The sequence below is a fragment of the Myotis daubentonii genome, chromosome 14 (assembly GCF_963259705.1).
Source record: "Myotis daubentonii chromosome 14, mMyoDau2.1, whole genome shotgun sequence".
NCBI classification, from domain to species: domain Eukaryota; kingdom Metazoa; phylum Chordata; class Mammalia; order Chiroptera; family Vespertilionidae; genus Myotis; species Myotis daubentonii.
In genome coordinates, this window is record NC_081853.1 from 15,477,220 (window position 1) to 15,495,066 (window position 17,847).

Below are 17,847 nucleotides of genomic sequence, written 5' to 3' on the forward strand. Positions count from 1 at the left end.
GGAGGAGGAGGCTGAGCTGGTGCATGAATCGGTGCAGCTCCACAGCCCTGTGGCAGGCTTGCCCAGGGTCCATGCTGTGTGCTCAGATGGCCCTGAGAGGTAGCCTCAACTATGGGACACTTCTCTCTCTCCTTGCCCCCCGCTTCTCTTCGTCTCCCTCCTTTTTTCTTCCTCCCCCCTCCCCCCTCTTCCTTCCTCCCTCCCCCCTCAAGTCCATGTGATTTTGTTGATGTCAGTGTGTACATAAGGTGATTCTGTGACACTGTTGACCACGCTCTTACCAAGGGCAAGCACAGTATGTTCAGTCTCCAGCTACTTATTAAGCTCCTCTGAGCAACAGGGAGTGCAGAGACAGCAGTGAATCCAGTTCACGTAGTCCCTGACCCGCCAAAGCTCACCACCAGGAAGGGGGCTCACCCTTAGCGCACACCTTGTGTGGGCCAGGCCCTAAGAGCTTTGCACCCATTAACTCGTGTAATCCTCACAGTGGCCCTGGGAGGGAGTCCTGTTGTTGCCTCATTTTACAGATGGGGAAGTAGGGGACAGAGAGGTTAAGTCACGCCCCCTGTCGCACAGCGAATGAATGGCGGCGCTGGCTCCAGTGTCTGTGTTCTTCACCACTGTGCCAACCTGCTCCTTTACGGCGCGAACTCGAGTCACTGAAATGTATTTACCGTGGGCAGTGCTTCTGGGAGACTGTACCCATGAAAAGTTGTTCTAAAGATAAAGGCTGTGCAGGAAGCCCAAGTTCAAGAGGGAAATGCCGCAGAACGGGCGGTGAGATGGGAGAAGATGGAAAGGGTGTTGCTGCAGAATCTCGGAGCAGAGACCTGGGGCTGGAGAGAGGGAGGAGGTGCAGGCTGCCAGAGGGTGTGGGAATTTTTATCTTGGTTGAATGATTCACGTAAATGCGTGTCTCAGAAGCAGGCGTGGAGGACAGATTTCTCAGGCGTGCCGATAAAACTTCACGTCGAAGCCATTTTCATCAGTTCCCGGGCTGCACAGCAGGCTTGCTCTCCTTGCTTTATTTTACAGGAGTCCTCCTGCAGTAGTTAATAGCATTTTACTTGGCATTATGATTTCATGAGGATTTTTTCTATAAATATACCTACTTTGACAAATATCTGAATGTCACCCCCACTTCTTAAAATACGTGGTTAAATACACATAACATATTACTATTTAAAAGTATATAATAATTCAGTGGCAGGTTAAAGTATATAATAACCCAGTGGCATTAATTACAGTCACAGTGTTGTGCATCCAGCATCACTAACTCCAGAACTTTTCATCACCCCAAAGGAAACCATGTGCCCATTCCGCAGTCATCCTCATTCCGTTCTTCCCCCAGCCCCTGGCCACCACTAGTCTGCTTTCTGTCTCCATGGGTTTTCCTATTCTGGGCATTTTATATAAATAGAATCACACAATTTGTAGCCTTTGTGTCTGGCTTCTTTCACTTTGTGCATTTTCAAGGTTGTCCCATGTTGTAGCATGTTATCAGTGCTTCGTTCCTTTTTACGATTGAACGATATTCTACTGTATGCACATGGCACATTTGTTTATTCATTCACCAGTCGATGGAATTTATTATGTACCTTTTTAATATGGTTACTAGCCTACCAGCCATGTGCTGGACACTTTGCTGCATGCTACATCCTGACTATGTAAAGAGCCCTCACGTATCAAAAAAAGAATATCCCTTTACATAAATGAGCAAATGACCTGAACAAGCGTTTCACAAAAGGGGAACTACAAATATAATAATTTCATTGTTTTTAAAAATCTCTTTAATCTTTTCTTTTTGGGTAAGTCTGGGATTGGTTTGATAGAGTAGTTCATGTTACTTAGGAACTGATCAGAGATGTTTGGGATACTCTCCATTCGGGAAGAATTTCATTTGTTTCTCTGCTCAAGTAGGACATTTGTACATTTGTGGCCGGAAGGTCATTGCCCTGGAGTTTTCAGGTGATCCCCCTCTTCTGAATTCAGGTGGACACTAAAATCATTTTGGGGACAATGTTTTTAAAAATGAAAGGTGTCTCTTTTCACATGGGTCTAAATTTACATATTTAGGCTGGCCACTAACTACTGAGACATAGAACAGTGGGTCTCCAAAGCCCGAAGCTCCTTGAATCTGCATGTGTTATTTCTCTACACCTCTGCTGTCCAGTGTGCAGGCACACGCCACACGCCACTGTTAGCACTGACACTTGGCCAGTGTCAGGTAAGATGCGCTGTGAGGGTAAAATGCTCACTCAGTTTTGGAGACGTAGTATAAAAATAATGTAAAATATCTCTAGTATTTTTTTCTATTGATTACATGTTGAACTGACAGTAATATCTGGACATATTGGGTTAAATAAACTATATTATTAAAATTAAACCTATCTGTTTCTTTTTCCTTTCTTAATGTGACTAATAGAAATTTTAAGATTGCATATGTGGCTGGCACAGTGTTTCTATTGGATAGTGCTGTTCTAAAGTTGGCAGCCTAGCTGGTGTGGCTCAGTGGATAGAGCGTCAGCCTGTGAACTGAAGGGTCCTGGATTCAGTTCCAGTCAAGGGCACGTACCTCAGTTGCAGGCTCCTGGCCCTGGTCAGGGGCATGTAGGAGGCAACCAATCAATGTGTCTCTTTCACATCGGTAGTTTCTCTCTGTCTCTCCCTCTCTCTTCCACTCTCTTTAAAAATCAATGGAAAAAAATATCCTCGGGTGAGGATTGAAAAAAATAATAATTAAAAAATTAATTAATTAAAAAAGTTTTTTAAAAAGCTGGCAGAGGGTGGAGAACAGGAGGCAGAGGTCTGCATAGATGCTCCGACATCTGCGCCTTCAGAATGGTGAATGTGCCCCATGAGAGGCTGCAGTGGGTCTGGACGCCTGCAGTGGCCCCTCAAATGGTCTCTGCCTTCACTCTGAGCCCCCTGGCTGTTTTCTCCTCTCTCTAGCCACAGAGAGCTTTCCAAAGGCAAATCTTATGTCACTCCCCACCTGTAACTTCGGGGGAGCCCCATGGCCACCGCCACCCAACACTGGCCTTTAAGACTCTGCCCTCGCCAGCCTCATCTCATGCCTCTCAACCTCCTTTCCCACCTGCCAGGGTCTTTTTATAAACATCGTTACAATTTTCATTTTGTGCACAATATGTTTCCATAGTACGGATATTAAAATACATAAGGTAAGAGGTAATGTCCACATTCATTCTGCCCTTCCTCCACCCCAGCTACATAATTAATCACTGTCAACAGTTGGGCATGTACCCTTTCAGGACCCTCACTCTGCATACACATAGCTGATTCTGTGTGTGTGTGTGCATGTGTGCATGTGTGCACATGCATATATGTATATCTTATCTAATTAAGAGGGAATATGCAAATTGACGGTCACACCATAACAAGATGGCTGTGCCCACAGCGGAGGCTGAGTTCCCATAACGAGCCTTAACGAGCAATCAGCAGGGACCTGAGGCTGCGTGGCACTGGGCCGGGGCAGGGGACCTCAGGCCGCGCCCCCCCCCCCCCCCCGTGCCGGGCCAGGCAACCTGAGGCTGCACCCCCCCCCACCCGGCGGGGCATGATGTGGGGGGGCCTGCTGGGTCTGGATCTAGCCCAGTGGGAGTGGGTCCGGCTGGGTCTGGGTCTCCCACGATTTCGAGGTGCACGTGGGTGGGTGGGGATTTGACTCTTGTTTCCGTGGTGCACCCCAGACTCTGACAGGGGGAAGATTTTCATATACATTTTACTAATTTTCTTTCATCTCTGACACTTCTATTATAAAGGGAAAATAGCAATATTAAAATATTTCCTCTAATTAATTCCCTTTTAATGTGCATGAATTTCATGCACCGGGTCATTAGTATAAACATAAACAGGTTTACAGCTTGTCCTACCTCTTATTTCACATACCATAGTTTAAAGGTTTTGCTGGTGAGGACATAAGTGTACCTCAATATTTTTAATGGATGCCTTAGTATTTTATTGTATGGCTGTGCCATAATTTATTAATTTGTTTCATATTGTTTTTAATTATAAAATATTTCACCCATATAGCAAAATATAGACTACTATAACATTCATCTCTGTACCCACCATATAGAGTTAATAAAAATTTTGTCCTATTGGCTTCAGAATGTTTTTTTGTTAATCCTCACCCAAGGATATTTTTTCCACTTATTTTTAGAGAGAGTAAAAGGGAGGGAGGGAGGGAGAGAGAGAGAGAAACATCGATGTGAGAGAGACACATCAATTGTTTTTTTCCTTCCTCACATGCCCCGACCGGGGCCAGGGATCGAACCTGCAACCCAGGCATGTGCCCTTGAGTGGACACATAATTGACAGGAAATTGAGAGTTGGAGTTGAGCCATAACATGAGTAGAATGAAGCCAAGTGTGGTTCAATGAGCACAGAACATGTTGATGAGTGGTTGCCTCTGTGCTTTTGTTCAAGAGAGAAGCTAAAGTGGTGAGCTTTTCATTCTGCAAACTTCCTTACAGCGAGTTTCTCCTCAAAGAACTGGGTCTTCACCTGGCTAAACACCTGCCAGTCCATCCGCGATTATGTATTAAGGACAGAAACTAAAAAGATATGTAAGTGAAAGAAAACCACCACCATCTCAAGTGGTCCAACCAGAATGAAAATATCTGGCACAGGTGGTACTACATTCGGCACTAACTTCTCTTATAAAGTAGAGCTGTTCGGTTTTCCTGGTAATGCTACAATTTTCTTCATGGATGGAGAGAAGTAAAATGAAAGAAAGAAAAGGAAAATTTGTTTAATTTTAAATTGATATATAGAGAGAAACATTGACTTGTTCCACTTATTTGTGCATTCATTGGTTGCTTCTTGTATGTGTCCTGACTGGGGATTGAACCCACAACTTCGGTGTATCAGGATGACACTCCAACCAATTGAGCCTAAAAGGAAAGTTTGGTTAGCAAGATGCTCTGATTGAGACTTAAGACATTAAAATATTTAAAACGTATACAGCATGCTGGCAAAGATGATAATTTTTAGGAAGGGGAAAAGGGGGCAGGAAATTAGAATGCAAGGGGGGCGGTCTCTTTTCACAGTAACCTTGTGCTCATATTTGTGGCCATGTTGTCACCTAATATAAATATTCATAGCACATTGAAGCCATTGTTTTATTTTATTTATATTTTATCCAATCGGTAAGAATCAGTGCAGATTTCATCATTGCTCCACCATGAGCCTTACCAACAATAATGATAGGTAACATTCCAAACTATTGGTTGAAGAGTCTTAATAATAATAACAACAATAATAATAATATTGGCTAATTTTAGCACCTATTAAGTGCCAGGCTCTTCGCTAAACATTGTACACAGTACATCTATTTTGTGAAAGGAGAGTGTCACCCCCACTTTACAGATGAGAAAATGGAGGCTCAGAGGGATTAGAGTATAGGCAGCCTGGTGGAAGTCCCAGCGAGATAGGGAGGGAGCCAAGCCAGTCTTGGAGCCCCACAGAGATCTACCCTGAGCACCAGTCTCTTGGCCGCATGCAGTGCACAGGCTGCAGAAACAGTTGGAATGTTCGCTTCTGAAACCCTGGTCTTTGGAGCTGTCCTGGCAGTGGGCACTAATGCTCTTCTCAGGGCGGTGGGAAAGAATCACATTTGTGCCCAGCCGGCGTGGCTCGGTGATTGAACGTTGACCTATGAACCAGGAGGTTTGATGCCAGGTCAGGGCACATGCCTGGGTTGTGGGCTAGATTCCCAGTGTGGGGTGTGCAGGAGGCAGCTGATCAATGATTCTCTCTCATCATTGATGTTTCTCTCTCTCCCTCCCCTCCCTTCCTCTCTGAAATCAATAAAAATATATTAAAAAAAAAAAAAGAATCCCATCTGTTTCCACATGGTGGGAAAGCACATGCTGTTGCCAACCCCAAGGCCCACTGCTCCTGAGCTGCTTCTGTGTGAGTCAGCCATCCACACACCTGACTGAGATCGTTTCCTAAATGCACTTGAAGCCTGACTTTTCACTCCTACGTGGGCATTTCTCCACTCCTGAGGGAGGAGAGTTTATAGCTTTTCTTCCTAACCTTTCCTAGTGTTGGACCCTCCTTCCAGGCAAGAAGCTGTCCCTCCTGTCTCAGCACTGTCTCTCCCCCTGTCCCCCGTCCCCAGCTTCCCATCAGCCCCTCTGCATGGCGGGTGCTCACTGGATAGCCTTATCTCCCTGACATCTGTGGGTGGGCTGTGCTCCCTAACCATGTGTGTGTGCTCCGCGCACAGGCCGTGCTCACATTAGGGGCCCAAGCACTGGCCATGCTGCAGGGCACTCCTCCGGGCCCTGTTGCGAGGCCCCTCTGCATTTCTCTTTGTTGGGGAAACCTGTCGACCGAGTGGGACTCTTGATGGCAGTGCAAAGATGTTGCTTCAGAAACAGAAGACATACACCCGGGCTGGGTGGCCCTCGTGTGGCCCTCGTGCGGCCCTCGTGCGGCCCTCGTGCGGCCCTCGTGCGGCGAGGACTGGCCAGGTCAGGCGTCTGAGGGGGTGCAGCTTATGCTGCCAGCGTCCCTCACGGGCTGTGTCTTCAGAAAGAAGCTTCTCAGGAGAGTGGTTTCATTCCCGGCAGCTGTCCTGCAGGGCCGCCTGGGTGGCAGTGCTTGGCTGGGGGAGAAGCAGGAGACTATTGGGAGACTTTTGTGATGCCAGATTAGATGGTAAATGTGAGTGATGTGGAAGCTGGTGGTGGAATGCGAGGGTGGGGAGCCCTTCTCTCCTAGTTCCTGGCAGCTTCCCCACCCCAGGAGGGTGGGTCCAAGTTGCCTGAGTGCCCTGGACTGACAGACTTGCTCTGAGAGGCCTCATGGTGGGAGGCCCTGCCAAACTGATGCCCTCCCACAAGGAACCCCCAGGCTGCATTCCTGTAAAAGCGTGCTCTGCCCGGCTGGGTGGGGCTTCTCTCTTTTGAGAGGGGCTACACCCTCTGAATCTGGAGTCAGGCACATCTGGGTATGAATTCCAACTTGGCCACCTACCTGCTGGGTCACTTATAGTATATGGTTTAGCCTCTCTGAGCCTGAGTTGATCTTATCTATAAAATGGGGTAATGGTAATATCCCATTATACCATAATATTATATGAAAATATATTATGACACAAATTTGTAATGTACTACTTTTTAAAGTGCGGAATGCCATTATAATGTGTTATACATATTATAAGGCATAACCCCATTATAATATTACCTGTATGTCATGTATTAAAATGATAATATACCCTAGAGTCATAACCTATCTTATTATTATTGTGAGACTTGGATTATGTAGGCAAAGTGTTTAGCACAAGGCCCAGCACCTCATGTAACTTAATCACTGTTAATTATTGTGATTGTCATTTTCTGTGAACTAAACCTTTACCCAGAACATTCTGGTATATGTTGTTGTTTTGGAAGCAGCGAAGCTCAACAAATGATTAGAAAGCAAAGCCCAGTTATAACCCAGGAGGGAGGGGATGGAATCCAGGGAGAAGTATTGTTGAGTTCTAAGTGTTGTTGTTTTTAAGGGAGAAATGTCTTTTCAGAAGAACTTAGACCAACATGTTACTTAATAGAGAAGGATATTAAATCTAAATAACCACCCACGAGTTCTCTGTTTGTCTTGAGATGTGATTAGCCTGCGGTTTTATTGTTGTACATGTGGGCGAGGAGGAGGGTGAGCAGGGACGGGGCTGGATAGAAAGACCCATAAGCTGGGGTTCATCTGTTGTCCCAGCTGTTCCGTGTCAGTCCTGTGTCCCTGGATGAAGGCTGTTCTTGGAGCCTGGATTTGTGTGTGTGTGGGGTGGTGGTGGTGGTGGTGGTGGCGGTGGTGGCACCATGCTGACATCTGTTGAGAACTTAGCAGAGATAGAACTTAACTCTGTGTGCTGGGTATTATTTCTCCCAGGAATCTGAAAGCTCAAAAGATTAAGCCTTATGCTAATAAAACACCATGGGATTTGAGATCAGACTGTTGAGATCAGGATCCTGATTTTACCTGTGTGAGAACAGTGAAGTCGCTTATCCTAGGTCTCCATTTTCTTGTCTACTAAATGGGTACAGTAATGAACCCCAGCGCACAGTGTGAGAGTCAATGAGGGTGACTTTATGGACTATTAACATATGCTCTATTAAGTACTCAATACCCATTAGCTGCTGCTATTACAGGAATTACCTTGCATGTTATCTCTTTTGTGTGGTAGAGCCAATAAAGATTTTTAAAAAATATATATTTTTATTGATTTCAGAGAGGAAGGGAGAGGGAGAGAGAGATAGAAACAGCAATGATGTGAGAGAATCATTGATCGGCTGCCTCCTGCATGCCCCACACTGGGGATTGAGCCTGCAATCCGGGCATGTGCCCTGACCAGGAATGGAACTGTGACCTCCTGGTTCATAGGTTGATGCTCAACCACTGAGTCACCATGGGCAGGCGCCAATCAAGATTTTTACCCAGACCTGACACCCTGTGGAGCCTACTCAGTGGTCACTGCTGACCGTGGCAGGGGACTATGGAAAGGTGCAACTACCATGTAAAAACCAACAACATACCCTTTTGGTACGGCAGTGACTAAAACCTCTGGGAAAGTACAGGAGGACCTTTTTCAGGGATGCTTTTTGGTGAGATGGTCAAGCAAACATGACTTGAATATCCATATTGACAGAGGCGACATTTCTGGGAGGAGGAATTTATCACCCCAGAAAGATGTTTGTAAAAGGTGTCCTGTAGGTATGTTGGCAGCCGCAGGATTGCATTCACTTTACAAGACAGAAATGAGGTGTCCTTGGAGCCGCCCAGCCACATTGCTCCACTCTCCTTCCCTGGTTACCTGCCCCTTGTGCAGGCCTGACCTGAAGCTGTCTCCATTGCATCTGAGGAGGCTGGCTCATGTGGAGAGATGAATAGGTGAGGGAATCAATTCCAACTTGTTAGGCAGTGGCTCCATGTCCTGCTGATTGTCCCTTTAAAAGTCTAGAGCCCCGGTGTGGCCTGCGTGGAGGTGCTGGGACTCCCCAGGGCCTGTGAGCAGGGAGAGCTCCAGGCTGGGCCGAAGCTATAAACATCACCTGGTGGTGTCCACTGGGGACTCGTGTGAGTGTAAGAAAGAAAGATCAACGTTGGAAGTTTGGTCTGGCTTTTTGATATTGCATCTAGTTTGAATTTTCGAATTTATTTTATTTTTGAAGGGTGAGGGATAGACTATTTTAAGGGATTCTGGCGCTCTCCTCCAGGGGCTGGGAGGGAGTTTGGAGTGAATTTGGCTGCTGGAGACTGCGGAGCTGGAGAGCGGCCTCCGGTGCCCGGGCCATTTCTCCAGGCATCTTTGTTTTTGATGAAGCTGCATCTGAAGCCGGCGATTTCCGCTGAATATCTAACCAGTGAATAACAAACACACTGTCTTGTCTTTTCTCCTCTTTTAGGCCTAAAAGGCAGCGGCAGAACAACTTTCCCATGTTCCCCTCTCCTAAAGCCTGGAACTTCAGAGGGGTAAGTGTTTTCCCTGGGTGTGTCCCGGTCTAGAAGCTCCAGAAAGGACCCTCTCAGGGTCGCTTTACTAACCAGTCTCCACTGAGAAAGCTTCTGTGCTTTACACTCGGGAAGTCACATTTGCATCTGCAGTTGCGGTTTAATTAACAAATGGAAGTGGCCCAACAAGTGTCCGCTCTCCCTGAAGGTCTTGGGCTGCTGGAAGCATCTTGAGGAAGCCCAGAGGTGTCAAGGTTGATGGGGTGGGCATTGTGGCTGTTTTCTTGGGAACATGGAGGAAACCCGTGCACAGTGAAGGAAAAAAAGAAATAAAAAATGTGCAGTTTGTTAATATATAGATTTATGACTTCATGGGGAGCTTTGTTTTCCAGAAGTCTGTAAGCTTTAAAGAGACTTTAAAGGTAATCATAAAATTCTCCCAATCTCAAAGTCATAGACACTTAGAGGTGTAGGAAGGGTCAGATCTAACCTCCTTTTGATGCAAAGTTTTCTTCCTTAAAATAATAATAATAATAATAATAATAATAATAATTATAATAGTGTATGGAAGACCTACTGTGTGCTAAAATGAGTACTAGCTTTGACTTCAGGAGCAAGATCGTTGCATGTATAAAGAATGCTCTGAGCTCTGTTTCACCACCAGGCCTTTGCATGCCTTGTTCCTTTTGCCCAGAACACTGTCCCCAGCAGGCTAGCACCATACTCCTACACACACTACAGCTGGCCCACCCACCTTATCCATCGAGTCTAAACCTTGACATCTCCTCCTGGGGGAAGCCATCATGACTGCCCCGAGTCTGAGCTAGAGGCCCCTCCTGAATGTGGACCCCTGAACGTTCTTCTCATTGTTAAGATTTTAGTTAGCTTTTACTGAAATGCAGGCTTGGAAGCCCCAGCGTCAGGTATGTAGAGACCTTCTCTCTCTCTCTCTCTTGTTCACTGCAGTATTCCTAGTTCTAGCACAGCACATGCTTAACTAATTTGTTTAATGAATGAATAAATGAATCTTCTCACATCCATCAGACACAAAATCCACTTCAGAATTTGTTTCAAGTTGAAGTCTCTGGTCTTTTCAGCATTGTTTTTACTGGTTTAGTTCATCTTTAATATTCTACATAGATCTCAGTCATTTTCCTTGTGTCTTATTTAAAAAAAATCTAGACCATGGCTCTATTTTAGCTAAGTTTATAGTATGCCTTCATTGTGTACAGTTGTGTTGACCTCTTAAGTAGATGTGTAGGTCTTACTGAATATGTCCGGTAACTCCTAAGTTGTTTATGGCTTTGTGGATAAGATCCACATTTCTCCACGTATGTTCAATTGGATGATCATCACCATTAAGTGAAAAAAAACTTGTGTGGTCAAATAAATGTGGGCCACAGTGAGAGAAAAATTAAGTATGTCCACTGCTGCAGGACTTCTCAGACCTTTGAGTGTCGATGTGTATGGAAACTACATTAAGGAGAGTTGATGGAGTTTGTAGCATTTCCCAAAGTTGTTGATAACCTTTTGTTGACAAAATAGGTCTTTGGAGAAATTAGACCTCCTGTGAGCAAATTGGCCTTTAAAACATTTTTGTTTATTGATTTCAGAGAGGAAGGGAGAGGGGGAGAGAGATAGAAACATCAGTGATGACAGAGAATCATTGTTCAGCTGCCTCCTGCATGCCCCACACTGGGGATGGAGCCCACAACCCAGGCATGTGCCCTGACTGGGAATCGAACCGTGACCTCCTGATTCATAGGTCGACGCTCACTACTGAGCCACACCAGCTGGGCAAGTTGGCCTTTTTGAAGGCATTTATTTTCTCTCCCTCTCTACCCTCCCTTCAATGTATCCTATCCTTCCTTCTGATTCTATAGTGGTCACTAGCCAAGGCTTGGGGTACATCTCGGGTGACCCTGGTCTGGTCCTGGTTTTAGCAGTGAAAGTCCCGTGTCTTGGGAAACTCTTAGTTCCAGGCAACCTGGGATAATTGATTACCTTCCCTGTGGCTGCGAGACCACTTCAACTCAATGTTTTGTGAACGCTGGTTTATAGAACTTGCTGCTGAAGAGCCTGTTAGACACACACTTGGTTTAGGTGCGTGTCTAATAGGTTCTTGGCCTTATTCTTGCAGTGGTAACATTTAAAGTTAATGATTTCCCAAGACTTTTTGGAGTGAATAGAGTCTGCTGGGTGGTTAGGTCAGTTGTGGTGTTTACCTTGGTCTCTTGTCCTTGCTTTGACTTCTTCTGGCCCCTGTGACTTATTGGTAAAGTTAGGCAAACTGAGATCAAGATATACCAGAGTGAGGTGGCTTGGGCCTTGGTCACCTGCCAGTTTGCCCTGTGTTCAGATCTATTCTCTCTGCCTCGGAGCATAATCCTCCATGACACGGGGGTGGAAGGGGACCCAACCAAGTGGGAACACTCACACCCAGCCAGGACATGCTTTATAACCCTCAGTATGGTGATGGAAACTAAAGGACAAGAGCGACTCAGAATGCAAGGTGCGTTATCCAGCTGATAACATTTCCTACAATGGATGCAGCTCCCAGGCCTGCTGGACTGAGCTGTGCTTGCTGTCCTCCGGCGTTTTGTGAGTGCTTTGTTTTCTCCTTCGTTGAGAAAGTAAGGTTTTAGGACTCTGTGCTAGCAAATTTCCCATATTTATGCATACGGCAGAGGAAACCATTATAAGCATTTGGAGTTTCGTTCCTCTTTAGCTTGTAAAGAAAAAGGATCCTGTGTTAGTTCACCCCGGTGCTGGGCATTGGTGGATTTGGGGGTGGGGAGGGGAGAAGAGGTGGCCGAGAGGGGAAGGAACCGCATGGCTGTGGATGAGATGTGGGGAGGGACACACGTGAGGGCTAAGGAGGGAGCTGGGGACAGAGCACAGGGAGGACAGGAGTGGTTGGCGGCTTAAGGAGCAGACATTTTGGGGAAAGAGTTTCAAAATACTTTTAAGGAAAGTCTTTTTGAGTGAATTGTGTTGTACCCCCCTCTTCGTCTTTCCGGGAAACGTGCACTGCAGATCTGCATCGCTCCTCAAGGCATTAGGAGTAGCATTTGCGGTTTTCTTTTCTTTGGCTGGAGTGTTTGGTTGTACAGAGGCTAAGGAAGGACTGGTGACTCTTGGCTGTCACGTCCCTTCTACCTACCAAGCAGTTTGGCCCTTTCATGAGTTGTCACTGGTATTAGCTGCAGATTGTGTTCTTCGGTTCCCACGCCTGTCTAAGGAGACAGGCCCTAGGTGTTACCCACCCCTTAGGACTCCTCTACCCTTCCAGGCAAGGGGTGGTGCTCTTACCAGACCCCTGGGTGCTACAGATACAGTCATGGAGAGAAGTCAAGACAATGGTCTTGGTTGGAGCAGTTGTGGTGGGAACATTACGAATAAAACCAGAACAGAATGGGGGGAATGAGAAGGCAGGAGCCTGGGGGGTGTCTTGCTTTGAGACAGCTCCTCTGTCAGGTGCTCACTGCACATCTGGTTCCCATCTGGTCGGAGCAGATGAGCTCAAAATTTCCACCCGTGTGAAAATATTTGCTACAGCCCTTCCAGTTAGCTGAAAGAGAGAGAGAGAGAGAGAGAGAGAGAGAGAGAGAGAGAGAGAGAGAGAGAGACTGAGACTGATTCAGGGAGGAAACTTATCCTAGAAATGTGAAAATTTCAGGAGCACAACTTCTGCCATTGGCTATTGGTCACTTAGGAAATACTTAGTAAGACCCACTGTGTGCAAGGCATTATATTACATATCAGAACTGAGGTTTCAATTAAATATCAACCAAATTTCAGGGCTATGCTCATCTTGTCTCTTCCTCCAGTGCCTGGTTTTCACTATTGCTTACCAGCGGTTCTCAACCTGTGGGTCGCGACCATCGGAAAACACATATCGCATATCAGATATTTACATTACGATTCATAACAGTAGCAAAATTACATTTATGAAGTAGCAACGAAAATAATTTTATGGTTGGGGGTCACCACAACATGAGGAACTGTATTAAAGTGTCGCGGCATTAGGAAGGTTGAGAACTACTTTGGGAAAACATTTTTAGACTCTGGGCTTTACCCTAGTGTCTTAGTCAGGACTCTCTGAGTTACAAATGATAGAGACTCAGTTACAACTAGCTCAGGTGGACAGAGGGTTGATTGGTTCATTTGATGGAGGGGCACTGAGACGGGTAGGCTTCAGGTACGGTGCTATTCTGGGATTCTCCCTCTCAGCTTTGTCACTCTTGGGGTATTGGTCTTTGCCTACTGCACGTGGACTTTTTTGAAGAGGGTGATCACAAGCAGCTGCACATTCCCAGAGAAAAGAGAGCAATTTTTGTTTCCAGGGTCCACATAGGAAATCCCCGTGTAGGATTCTGATTCTTGGGTCACATACCTTGGCCAATCACTGTGTGGTCAACAGGATTGGACAGGCCTTGGTCATGTGCTCCCTCTGAGGGACCTGGGTGGACAGGGCTTGTGATTGACAGCTCCACTAGGGCCACTTACTGAGGTAGGGAAGGGGCATTTGCTCCAAGGAAGAGTTTGGTACTGTAACTAAAAGGTAGTTGGTTCCTAGACAGACAGGAAATCAGAATGACTGCTCCTGGGGTCGCTCAGAGTTGGAAGTCAGGACTAGAACCGTGTCTTCAGACAGTAATCCTGTGCCTGCTCCTCTCTGCCTTAACACATCCCTGGTTGTCTGTTTGGAAGGAAGTTGACAAACCCTCTGTGTAGCTGAGTGGTTCTTTTTTTTTTTTCTGAGTGGTTCTTAAAGGTCAGACTAAAATTCATAATTCAGGAGAGTGACAGGATCTCTGATACTCAGAGCACTCCTGGTCAGGTTCTTGTTTATTGTGGCCTTACCATGGCTCCTCTGCAGAAGAAGGCGTCCAGCTTTCTCTTCTCTGCCAGCCTCAGTTTGTATATTTTCATCCATGTAATGAACACTAGAGGCCCAGTGCACAAAATTCGTGGACAGGTAGGGTCCCTAGGCCTGGCTGGCGATCAGGGCCAATGAGGGCCGATCAGGGCCTTCCTTTGCTCCACACCACCCCCTGGTGGTCAGCGCATGTCATAGCGAGCGATCGAACTCCTGGTCTCCCAGTCGAACTCCCGAGGGGACACTTTGCATATTAGCCTTTTATATATATAGATTGGCTTCAGGCAAGGGTTTGGCAGTCCCACATGATAGATAATATTTATTCCCACTTCACAGACTCGGAAACTGCTAATTGGCATATCTGTCACCTCTGTAGTAAGTGTGAGAGCCAGCACTTGAACTCAGGGTTGTCTGTCCCCAGGCCGTTAGAGCACACTATCTCTTTAAAACAAGGCTGATGACATACCTTTTTCCAAAGGAGTTTAGACGTGAAGATCTTTATAAAACAAGGGAGTGTCCTGTGCTAAACTTTTCATCACCTAGAATCCCCTTTCATTCCCTTCTACTGCCCTGGACTTCAGTTTTAAAGTTTTGATCTTTCCTACTGTATTTCTGAAAAAATAATTTGTTGCTTCATTTTGTATCAGTAATTATGACAACAGTAACAGCTCCATTAATCCCAGGTAACTCACCCCCAGCATTTCATTACTATATAAGGCATTATGTTGAGCACTTTAAGCATATCGTACTTCCCAGAACAATCCCAAGAGGAAGATGTTATTTGAGCCTCATCCTCATGTTAGAGATGAGGAGATAGGGCAGTTTAGTTTTCTAAATTACCACAAATTTAGCAGCTTGAAGCAACACCCATCCATTAGCACACAGTTCTGTAGGTCAGGGGTTGGAGCATGGCATGGCTGGGTTCTCTGCCCAGGGTCTCACAAGACTGAAATCGAGGTGTTGGCTGCGGCGGGGTCTTATCTCAGGCTCCTGGGCCTCTTACAACCTCATTCAGGTGATTTGTGATCAGACTGAGGTCCCTGTTTCTTTGCAGGCTGGCAGCTGGGGGTCACGCTCATGTGACTCCTCCCATCTTCAAAGCCAGCGATAGAGAATCTCTCTCACATCAAATATCTCTTCATCTTCACGTCTCATTGACTTGAGGAGGAGCCCAGTTCCTCTCAAGGGCTCACCCCATTAGTTTAGGCTCATCTGGATCCTCTTCCTCTGGATTATCTAAAAGTCGATGATAATGAGACCCCATTATTTCTCAGGTTCTGCCTGCACCCAAAAGCAGGGGATTATACAAGGTGTGTACCCTAGGGGGTGGGGGTGTCGGGGAGTTCTGGAATCCTGCCCACTCCATTAGTGGCTCTGGTGGCGCTTGCTCAGGGTCACATGACAAGGGGGTAGCAGAGCTGGAATTCAAATCTGAGCTCACCTCATTCCAAACCCATGTTCTTTGCCAGCACCTTTTATAAACTTCTCGTTAGTATGAAATTACTTGCAAGTGGGGAACATATGTGCAATATTCACCTTATATTAACCTCCTTAATCTACAAAGGACTCTTGCAAAGCAATAACCCAGATTGGAAACCCAATAGGAAAATTATTGAAGAATCTGAATAGGCAGCACAGAAGAAAACATACATATGACCAGTAAACAAAGTCAAATTGTTCACTCTAACTCATACTTTAAAAATGTTGTTAAGTTACAAAGTAATAAGAAATAACACTATAATAATGTATTTCATTTATTTAGCTCTTTCATTGTTAGCTACTGATTCCAGTGCTTTGTATGTCATCACATTCCCAACAACCCTATTAGATAGATACTGTTATTACGCCCACTTTCCAGATGGGCAAACTAAGGCCCAGAATCTTAATTGCACATCCTCAAGGTCCCACTGCCATCTGGCTTCAGAGCCTGTGCTCTCAGCCATGTAATTGCTGAATGAGTGCAAATGATGCAGAAGCATATACTGTAAAACATGTATGTATAGCTTTAAGTCAGTAAGTCAAGAAAAGCAAACTGAAATAACAAAAACGGAAACAATCCCCTTTTGTAAGGAGATAATATATTAATATATACACAGAAAGAAGCCCGAAAGGCTATCACTGTTGACCGACAATTTGGGGTTGGTGAGGTCCCAGGGAATTGCTGCTGTGTTAGTTAAATATTTTTGTAATGTTTGATTTTTTTAGAGAGAATATATCCTATATAATAAAAGGCTCATATGCAAATCGACTGAACTGCAGAATGACGGGTCACTATGACACGCACTGACCACCAGGGGCAGATGCTCAACGCAGGAGCTGCTCCCTGGTGGTCAGTGCGCTCCCACAGGGGGAGCACCGCTCAGCCAGAAGCCCTGAGCCGGTCTCACGACTGGCAAGTGCAGCAGCAATGGCGGGAGCCTCTCCCACCTCCACAGGAGCACTAAGGATGTCTGACTGACGGTTTAGGCCCGCTCCCCTGAGGGCTTCTGGACTGCAAGAGGGCGCAGGCCGGGCTGAGGGACCCCCACTGAGTGCGTGAATTTCGTGCACCGGGGCCTCTAGTATTTTATAATGAGTGAAAACAATAAACTTGTAATAATTAAAAACAAACTTCTTCCTCAATCACAGTCTTCCATAAGCAAGAGGAGGTTTATTGTAAGGTTTTGGGTGCTTAGAGATCATCAGGGTGCATTATTGAGCATGTGTTGTGGCAAACATCTGGGGACTGATAAAATCTGGGCACATAGAAGAGACCCCCCCACCCGCCAGGGTACTGTCTTCCCCATCTTCCCACACCCCCACCTCCCTACTGCCCTGATAGTCTCCATGCACCCTGGGGAGTTTACTGTCTGCTGCCCCTGGACAGCCCAACCTCTGAGTCTGGTGGACAGTTTCGGGCAGTTATTGTAAAAGCTTAAGTGGTGAAAAGGCACTTTCTTTGGGGTCAGAATGCCAACTGGATACTTCAGACAAGACACCTTTCAGAGCATCAAGCCCCTTATCTGCAAAACAGGGACAATAATGCTGTCTTCTCAAAACACGAGACTTGGCTGTAATGTGTAAAGTGATCCGAATAATGCCTCCATGGAGTTAAGTGTGCAGAAAATATTAGCTCCCTACAACCAGGAGTCTCTACTACCTGAAATGTCTGTTTTATAAACGTGTACTTACTAGATGCCTTTTCTATGTGCGGTGCCCCCTCAAAAGGAAAAACTGACTCTCTCTGGTTTCCGCTTAGACCTCTTGTCTCATTTCCCTTCAGGAGGGGGAGCAGCCAGCCTGCGATTAGATGCTGACACCTGTGAGGAAAAGCTCATGTCATCTTCCGTCTGCTGACACCAAAAATATGCCAGGCACATGGAAGCTCATTTTTAGAGTCAAAAGCAGTTTCTTTTTTTGGTCACATGTGAGTTCTCTGGGGCCAGTGGCTTGTATGTCTGCTGTGCCAATCCTGCATTTTTGATGCAGGGTTTATAGATTCTTCTGTT

General features: G+C 46.0%; 1 protein-coding gene across 3 annotated transcripts in view; it reads left to right on the forward strand.

The window, feature by feature from the left end:
• Window positions 1-17,847, forward strand: part of ARHGEF3 (Rho guanine nucleotide exchange factor 3) — a 288,364-nt gene that overhangs the window by 89,076 nt on the left and 181,441 nt on the right. For all 3 annotated transcript variants that reach the window (XM_059663245.1, XM_059663247.1, XM_059663254.1), the window contains exon 3: window positions 9,432-9,498. In XM_059663245.1, the coding sequence (XP_059519228.1) occupies window positions 9,432-9,498 (67 nt within the window). The remainder of the gene's footprint in view (window positions 1-9,431; window positions 9,499-17,847) is intronic.